This window comes from Lissotriton vulgaris, chromosome 9 (assembly GCF_964263255.1).
Source record: "Lissotriton vulgaris chromosome 9, aLisVul1.2, whole genome shotgun sequence".
NCBI classification, from domain to species: Eukaryota; Metazoa; Chordata; class Amphibia; order Caudata; family Salamandridae; genus Lissotriton; species Lissotriton vulgaris.
In genome coordinates, this window is record NC_141697.1 from 896733513 (window position 1) to 896742969 (window position 9457).

General features: G+C 44.7%; 1 protein-coding gene across 11 annotated transcripts in view; it reads right to left on the reverse strand.

Moving 5' to 3' along the window:
* Window positions 1–9457, reverse strand: part of RYR1 (ryanodine receptor 1) — a 1215008-nt gene that overhangs the window by 597975 nt on the left and 607576 nt on the right. For all 11 annotated transcript variants that reach the window (XM_086938669.1, XM_086938668.1, XM_086938662.1 and 8 more), the window contains 4 exons: window positions 5040–5183; window positions 4590–4670; window positions 4162–4237; window positions 3761–3884 (listed from right to left, as the gene is read on the reverse strand). In XM_086938669.1, the coding sequence (XP_086794795.1) occupies window positions 3761–3884; window positions 4162–4237; window positions 4590–4670; window positions 5040–5183 (425 nt within the window). The remainder of the gene's footprint in view (window positions 1–3760; window positions 3885–4161; window positions 4238–4589; window positions 4671–5039; window positions 5184–9457) is intronic.

Consider the following 9457-nt stretch of genomic DNA (forward strand, 5'->3'; position numbering starts at 1 on the left):
AAGAAAAAACATTGACAGTGAGTAACAAAGAGATTCCAGTGGACCGGGCATGAGAGGCACAAGAAGTACCTTTGCAGGCACTGTGGAGCAAATCAAGCATTTGGAGGACTCTCAGTGAGCCAAGACTTGCTACCTGCTGCACACCAACCTAAACCAAGGAACTGCAACTAGGGGCCTATGGCCTATTAAGAGATTGAGTATACTGGTCACATCTCTCTACACTCTAACTCTTATCACACTCTCCTCTCTTACCCTTCCACTCATCCTGTTCACTCATACTCACCCCTTTCCCCCGTCCTCTACAAAAGTTGTCCTTCGGCATGGCCTGTGAAGGGCATTATTCCAAGAGTCTTTCCTTGACCTCTTTTGCCTAAACCTGTCTCCCTTTTTTTTAGTTTCCCTCCCAAGACATGCCTCGTGTTCATACAACCCCTTCTTATTTTTCAAAGCTTCCTAATTTAAATTTAGCTGTCTCTGGGCTCTCACGCCCAGGTGCCGCTAATCTCTCACCTCTCTGAGGTAGAACGGAGCCTTTTGGACACCAGGTCTGATGTGGCCCTGATTTTCAGCTACTGATACGGATGGACTCAAATATCCAACTACACGTTGAGTACAATATATTTCTAAAATCGAGGTCCATATAGTTATCTTTGCAGATTATTGAATGGCCATCTTTTGAGGGTTTATAGATATGCTTTTGGATTGAAGTATTCACAGTTTTTGCAGCAGGTAACTGTAAGCCTACATATTTTACAAATAATGTTTGTATGTCATATTGAATAAAAATTGATTTTAAAACAATAAGAAATGAAACAAAGAACACATGCCAAAGGAGTTGTGTATAGCCACAGCAATTATTATAGCAATAATTCATTGTCCTATTAGATTATTGCGCAGGGCTGATTCAACATCAGCCATGTCTTTATAGCCTATTTTTAATAAAGTATCACGAAAAAGATGTTGAAGCGATTGTTAGTAAGTTCATGTCTCCTAGTTGTGGAGACCTGAATGGCAGTGGTAATGCACGGGTACTAAGGTCCCCTGCCTCGGGGAAAGGTTAATGGTCGAAACACTGAACCAAATTTTTGGGTGGGGCACCAAGATTGCCAAAGTTTGTACTCAAAGTGAATGTGAAAAAAGGGGTAATTGAACAAAAGAAATCATCTCTACTGTGTATGTACTAACCTGAAACTCCAGCTGCTCTCATTTCTTCTGGCCTAGATACAAAGTTTAGAGCAAATGGCAATATTATTTTAAAACATTTTACCTTTGGAGTACTTCTCTTTTAGAATATTGGGGTCATTTGTTTACACTTGTGTGGCACTTTGTGAGGGAAACTTTAAGGGTCATGTGTGGGTTTTAGTGTGTGTTTTCATCTGTTTTTGTTCTGTTTAGAATATTCCTTTTAGTTTCAGAGTCAGGGCGCTGACGTGCTTTTATTCCTGGCTGATACAAAAGGAAGGGTCCCAGAACAGTATAAGTACACAATAGAATTAGCTTTATGTCAAGATAATGAACACATATAATCAACTTGAATGTACATTGTTATTTAATCACAAAGTACCAACGCACAAAATATTATGCACGCAGCATATATTCTCATAGTAACAAATCGTAGTGCCCAACAGTTTGTGGGAAGGGAAGTGGAAGTGGTAGGAAGTAGTGCAGGGTAAGGTATGTGATAAATTAGGTCAAGCGTCCTTAATCGAAAAACTTTCTTTAAAACTGGCTTCAGACAGGAGCCAGAAACAGATACAGTAAATAATCATACATTCAGGGTAGACATGCTTCTAGAATTTAGCAGTACAATTCAAGGGAGGGCTAGAGGCTGGCAGATGGATCGGTTGTCAACGTTTCGTCACAATTGCCAATACTGAGCAAAACTCCCAAAACATTTTTTTTTTTTACCGACTTCGGTATCAGCATCGACACTTGAGCCGGTGCAGTCGGTCATGGCGCCAGAGGTGGCATCAAGTGTGGTGCTGAGGGAGGGATCAAGTTGGAGCCAGCAGAGCCAAACCGGGAAAGGGGTTGGCATCTGTCCGATGTTGAGGGTCACAGTTAGCGTTGAGGACGGATTCACACATGGTAAACCAACTTGAGGCCCCCTGGAATTCACTGCACCTACATGCATGTCATCCAGCGGGGCATCAAAGATTTGTTTCATGGCCACCTTTAGCTAGCTTGTGGAGCTGTTGCTGTGACACTGTCCGTTCAGGGTGGAGTCGATGGGGGACTAGCATTGGCATTGGGTTATGTGGAGAGGTAATGACCCTGCGGCCTAGAGGTGCCTGGAACGTCACATGTCGGTTCCTAAGGTTTGGAAAAAAGCATTGGTTATTCCGCTTCTTAAAAGACCTAGAACAGACCCCTCTTGTCTGAATTACTATTGTCCAATCTCATTACTCTTTTGATTTATATCAGGGCGAAATGTATTAACAGGCAGTTCTCCTCCTTTCCAGAGGAGCACAAGATCCTGGATCCCACTCAATCCGGCTTCAAACCGTCTTTTAGCACAGGGACAGCACTGGTTTTGACCGTTGATCATATGTGAATGTTAGCAGACCATGACCAATCTTTAGCTTTGGTGCTGCTAGATTTATCAGCTGCTTTTGACACACTGTCCCACGAGAGGCTGATCTGCAAGTTATCTGAAGCCGGGATTGGTGGAATTTCCTTGGATTGGATACACCCGAACTGCACTGACAGGCCCAAACTGTTTTTCTCGCACCTTTCTATTCTGAGTGCAAACCGCTGACCCAGGGTATTTCTCTGGGTTTGTCCCCGAGCTCCACATCCAATCTTGATGTGCGAATGGTTGCTCAACTGATCCGTTATTTGGGGTTCAGGTTCATGAGCTGTGCGGTTGATTTTTTCAACAACATCTCTTCCTTGGACAGCTCTCGTGCTTTTTATTTTGGCAGCAGCTGAGAGGCTGTCAGAAATTAAGTTCACATAAGACAGAGGTCTTGTATGTCGCTAGTCAGAACGCAACTACAAGATTCCAGGCTGACATTTGGCCATGTCAACTGGGTTTTCCTCCTTGGCCAGCAGGTGCAGTTCGTAAACGTGAATTTTATTTGGCTGCAGGCCTTTCCATAAACAGACAAGTCAAATGCCTTTTATTCACTTGCCTTTTGTGAATGGCAAAGCTATGTAAAATACTTCTGGCATTTCCACCAGAAACACGCCCACTGGTAGCACAGGCAAATAATCTTAGTAGACTTGATTGCTGTAATTCCTTGTTTGCAGGCTCCCCTTCGGGTTTGATATATTGCCTACAGCATTTTAAAAATGCTGCTGCCGGGCTCACGTTAGTCCTCTGCCTCAATAACTCTGAATTCTATACACTGACAGCCTATCTTGGAATGAATCTCTTTGAAGGGCCTTTGCATGGGTTTTCATACTTTTCATCATCCTGGAGCACCTTACCTGCAACAGAGGTTCTGTAAAAACCTTCCTTTGAGCCAGCTGACGCCTCCTGGTGTCAATCTCCTGGTTGTCACCAGGAATGGCTGATCCAGACTCGGTGGTTGTCCTTTTCCTGTGGTTGCAGTCAAACTTTGGAATTCTCTACCTATCCGTATGTGACTCTGCACACTGTCTTTTAGGAAATCTTTGAAAACCCGGCTGTGTTTGCAGTAGAGTAAGTGTCCTTGTCTCTGTTCTTTTTGCTCTACTAAACAGGGTTCCACTAGTGCCAGATTGCCTTTCATGTAGCAGTGAGCTAAAAAAAATACTTTACATTACATTATATTACCTTGTTACAGCATAGCCATTAATCTGGAGGAACTTCAACAGCTCATGGGCCTTCTCTCTGTCCCGACACTTCTCCTTGGCGGTGAGTGTATCATAAGGAACAAGCAGTGGATGGGTCCCTCCTCCTGAGACGCAATGGGGAAAGGAGAAAAATGTAGTAGCTCAGCTTTATTTATCAAAGACTCCTCCTAGGAAAGGGAGGGGCTGGCACAAGGTGATAAAGGGATGTTGATAGGAAGACAGGAAGGGGAAAGGAGAGCAAGAGGACGGAAAGGGAAAAAAAGGGAAGGGAAGGGCAAGTAGATAAGCGGAGAAAGGAAGTAAAGAGGAGGGGAGAGGCTGCAAGGAAAGATGACAAGAAGGGAAGCTAAGGGAAGGACCACTTGAGACGGAAGGACTCACCCTTGGACTCCAGCTCCAACTTCTTCTTGCGACCCCAGGTGTTGTGGTAGTTCTCAGCGAGCTGTTCTGCCATAGACTGCAAAGAGAAGAAGCAACCTGGAGGTGAGATGTTTTGCACTGTGTGATCACAGAGAGGTAGGGGCGTCACTAGGATAACCATCTTCCTGTTCTAGGGATATTGCTGGCTTAGTGTACATTTCCAAACATGTTTGCATCTATCCTCAGGCGAAGACCACATGTAATGCTGGAAAATATTTACACTACAAGAACTACATTGAAATACAGCTTCTTGATATTAATTGCTATCAAAGACCTGACTCATAAATGACTCACCTAGTCATTTAGATTATGACAGTATGTCACAACTCATCTCCTAATCTTCCACCACTGAAGAAGGCAAACCAAACGTCAACAAATGCAGGCTTTACCTGAAGCTCACGGGACAGCGTTGCTCCTGTCATATCAATGGGGGTGGGGCTAAATGTCTGGATGCTGGGGTCGTAGGTTGCCTGAAAGAAAAATTGTGAAAAAGATATATTTGAAAAACTAAATAACTTTTTCAAATCTGTCCACTATTGAAGTGGACAGGGCAGAGAAAGATCGACAACTGTAGACACATGGCGACAAAATGTCAAAGAACAAATTGAGATCAGACAAGGGAGAAGGTGCAGAGAATGAAAAACAGCATTTAAGATAATTGGACAAGAAGACATATGAATAGAGGGAAAAGGAAAATAAGAGAGAAAACAAAATTAACAAATGAAGGGGAAAATATGACAAAGTGTAAAGAGGAAAGAACAAAGGACAAAGGAAATGTAAATATAACGTTTAAAGGCGCATGGCTTTATGAAGGAAAGAGTGAAGGTGAAATAAATTGCCTGAGCAGACTGAGAGATCTTTCTTGACTTTATTTTCTTTTCCGTCTTCTCCTCTTCTCCTTCTCTGGCTTTCTCTACTGTCCATTCCCAGGCAATCATGGCTTTCAATGACTCTTTGATGGGCCACCGGTAGATCTCTTTATCCTGCAGAAAAAAATATCTAGTGTTAAAAAAGAAAATTGCTTGAAGTAAAATCAAAAGATTCAAGGAGTTAGTACCACTGGCACTTTCAAAGGCAAGTGTTTCAGAAGCTAAAAGAGGGTAAAGAGAACACTAAAGGTATTGGGCAGAAAAGAGGAAATATGGTACTAAAGGAAGAAAGCATAGGAGTTACGAAAAACCCTATAACACGCGGAGTCTATGCGCAGTGCAGATCTCTTCTTCGCACAACATGAACTGCTTGAAAATCTAGCTACATTTTCCTTAATCCAACATCTTACACTTCACAACATTAGCATTGCTTCGGTTGAACGCTACCCGAGGAACTCATAAGCCTCAATTCATAAACCGCAAATCAAAAGCAACTGAAAAGGTAACCCACAGCCTCCAAATGGCAATAAATGCATGCCTGAAGCTACAAAGCAAGTGAGAAGAAAGCCTATGATAGGTCTCTATTTTCATAGCTTACATGATGTAGGAAAGGTGTGCACGCTTTTAAACTTCATTTTTCTATTTGATGTTTGTATCCAGCATTTCCTTATAGAAAGTAAGCAGTGAACATGCAGCCAATGCACTTGCAAAAGGAAGTCACAAGACCCTCTATACCTTCATATTCAATAAAGAGGAGGCCAGGGCGGGAAGTAGCTCTTTAAACTGCAAGCATCTGTAGATGTGTGTAGGTCTGTCCTTTTCAATCAAGTCGCGTTTACCTGCGTTGCAGTGGGTAGCACCAAGTCGCCCTAAAACACCTGCTGGTGTTCTCCTATTAGGCTCTCTCTTTCTGACCACTAACTTGGGAGGAGGGGGCTCTTCATCATCGCAGCCACTACGACACTCAAATGCGTAATGGCCCCAGGTGGATTATGTTATTTACCCTGTAGCATTTGTTTAGTGGCATTTTGTGCTGTAGATTCACATGCTCTGCATACTTCTGCTATCTAGTGTTGGGTCCAAAGTTGTGCAAGTTGTTTTTCTTCGAAGAAGTCTTTCAAGTCACAAGGTCAGGTGACTCCTCCTCTCGGTGATGTTGCACATGGGCATCAACTCCTCTGTTAGATTGCTTTGCTGCATGCTGGTAAGAACGGAGTGTAAGGTATTTGTAAGAAAAGCGATGTCCATACTAAATGAAAATATCACATAAATATATAAAGTAACTACGACAGCCGCAGGTGACCGGGGAGAAGGGAACACGCATGTGAATCTAAAGCACTACATGCCACGAACAGATGCTTAAAGGGCAAGTAAAGTAATCCGTTTGATGGCATGTGTGGCTGTGAATACACATGCTCTGCATAGACTGTAAAGCAGTCTTTCCTGAAAATGTGTGGCTAGCCTCTGGGATTTGCAGTAGTTTGAAAAAGAGTCACTAGCACTGCCTGACCTACACAGGCTTGTTGGCGGGCTAAAACATTGACACAGAAGTGTTTGGTGAACGTATGTGTTGATGACCTTACATATGTCAGCTATGGGAATATTTCCAGGGCCGGACTGGGAACTAAAACCAGCCCTGGCAAACTGCTTGGCCAGGCTCCCCCTGGGGGGCAGGGGGTGCAGCCGAGCTGTTTGCTAAGGCCGGTTTCAGCTAATTTTGTTACATGCAGCCGATATTGCCGTCCCCCAGTAACAAAAATGGCCACAGAGGCCCAAAACCAGCCCCCACCCTGGTGGCCCACCGGGGAAACGCCCAGTGCCTGCTACGGCCAGTCTGGTCCAGAATATTTCCAAGAGAGGCCATAGTGGCTCCTTTTTTAGGTCTCGCCCTGCGATTGCAGGCCAAAGGCCTGCTGTCGCAGAGCGAGACTATTGCAATCATTCTCGCTTTCAAGGACTGAAAGGGAGAGGACAAGAGACTGGCACGCGCATGCACGCAGCAGCCTGCCGGGATCAGGTCGCGCGCGTCAACACGCGCTCTGATTCCGGCAGGCTGTTCACAACACGTGCAAACACACATACAGCCCCCCACCCCCCCAGCATACACACACTCACGCACACACATACACAGAGAACCCCCTCCTTACACACACATCCCCTACCTTGTCTCGGCGTCTTCGCACTCCCTTACCCCCGCTCCTCTGGTGCGCGCACCACTGGTTTCGATTCCCGCGTCGGCTCCTCTGGCGTGCGCGTGCACCACAGGTTTCTATTCAGTGTTTATTTCAACAGCCAATCAGGAGGCAGAACTCCTTGAAGACATGCTCCCTCTCTGGTCCGCCATCATTTTAACTGCACGGACGCACCCCAGCAAAAAAACGGCAGCATGGGCCAATCACCTTTGTTGCTTTGCTTATTATTTCCGTAGGCAGCTTTTGGTTATGCAGCCCGTCACGTACAGAGACACCCGTGCGAGTACTTTAAACGTGACTTGTCTCTTTAGTTCCTCCCAGCAGCAGGGACTAACTACAGTATCATTACCCTTTGTCCTGTTTATCTGTTCCCTAGAGGCTTTTTTCTTGGTTTCCTACTCGTGTTTAGTGATGGTTTCCTTTTCTTTTGCAGAGCATTCTTGCTCTGAGCTTAGCAAGGCTGTTTCTGTAAACAGGGCTGAAAATCATGCTGTATCTGTCACATTTACAATGCCCCAATTGTGTTTTTGTTTTAATTTCTCCCTCAGGCCGACTGCTCTGCTCGGTTCCTCTCAGTGCTGCTTGGCCCCACCATCACAACCTGCCTGGGCTCATTCACTTCTGCTGACAGCCCCTACGCCCTCTGCCCAGTTTTTTGTTTCTTGTCGCTCTGTGATTAGTGAGCGTGGACGGTGTTACCAGCCACTGAAGAATGGCCTAGGTCGTGGACTATTAAACTCAGCAAAGTAGGACCCCCCTGGCTAGTGATAAGTTTGTGCCGAAGGATCTGTTGCACATTAATCAGTTGGAGGGGACAAAGCAGATTACTCCGAGGGCACCCCAAGATGGAAAATCACATCTGGAACATAAGTGATCTTAAATTACAGATATGTTCAGCTTCCCGGAGACTGGGCATGTACCTATGGAAATTATACAAGCTTCAATTATGTGTGATGGTTTCTTGGCGCACAGGCTTTGCTTTCCAATTCACTGGCTGCATTTCGTCAGTGTGGACGTTGCTTGTTTACACAGTGCTTAAATCGCATTTCTCTCGTTAACAGCTGTTGGTGGAGAACAGAGAGGTTGAAGTTTGCGCGCTGCCTTGCAGCCTCAGAGGTTTATTTTTCTTAATGGAGCTCCACTTACAGCTGCCCACAGGAGTGCCCCTAAACTGACCCACAATTTACTCGTGGAAGCCCTGGCAGTCAAACCCCAGCCCGCCCACTTGAGGCTGCAATAACCATCAGGTATTGGAAAAGCCATTCAGGCAAGAAATTGGGAATTCTTTTCAAATATTGCGTCTTATTCAAGGGCCACTTCATGCATGTCGCCAGGTGAAAGCTGTGCGCACAAAATATTTTATGTAATCTTTCAGACAACTACATCATCCCCTGAAAATACCTTAGTTTTAAAATAATGGTATCAAGCAGATTTTTTAATTTGAAATCAGCGAGAATAGATATGCAAAGCCCTGAAGTTTATAGCCACATAATGAAACACAATGATTCATGGCATGCTTATTGTAGGCAGATTTCAAAATGGTAACGAGCAGACTCTGACGGAACTCGGGATACCTCGCAGCATCTATTTGTGGTGCGTAATGGCAGCTGACAATCTCTGTACAACAACGTATGAGTTTCGAAACTAAGTCAATTGGAGCTGCTAATTATGAAACCATGAGCTTCATTACAGGCATGCCAACCAATCAACAAATTACGGCTCTGCAGAGGTGCATGTTTCTTAAAAACTGACATCATCCCGGAAACTTTAAGGTAGGGCTACGAATGCTCTGCAGCTTGTTTTTCACTCCTTGTCTTCCGTTTTAAGACTGTGTTTATTTTGTGTGTCTTTCTGAGTACACGGTGAGTAGAAATAATAACTCATAATCCACATTTGTAGCTGTAGAAGAAGCTCTTCTTTACTTTACAGCAATGCATGTGTCTGTCCCTAAGCCGGCAACTTCACTGATATTATCGGGCTGACAGGCCTTTCCCTGCTGTTTCTTCACCGGCAACTCACCCCTGCATGCCGTGGATCTGAAAGAGTGGGTGAGCCCACTCGTGAAAACTTTTGCTAGTAAAGCATGCAACAAATGTAAGTGGGACTCCCGATACATTTATAGGAGTGGAGGTGGACCTTCACGAAGGCTGACGGCAACGTGTGGTTATTCTTCGCAGTATAACTTCAGTGGACCTC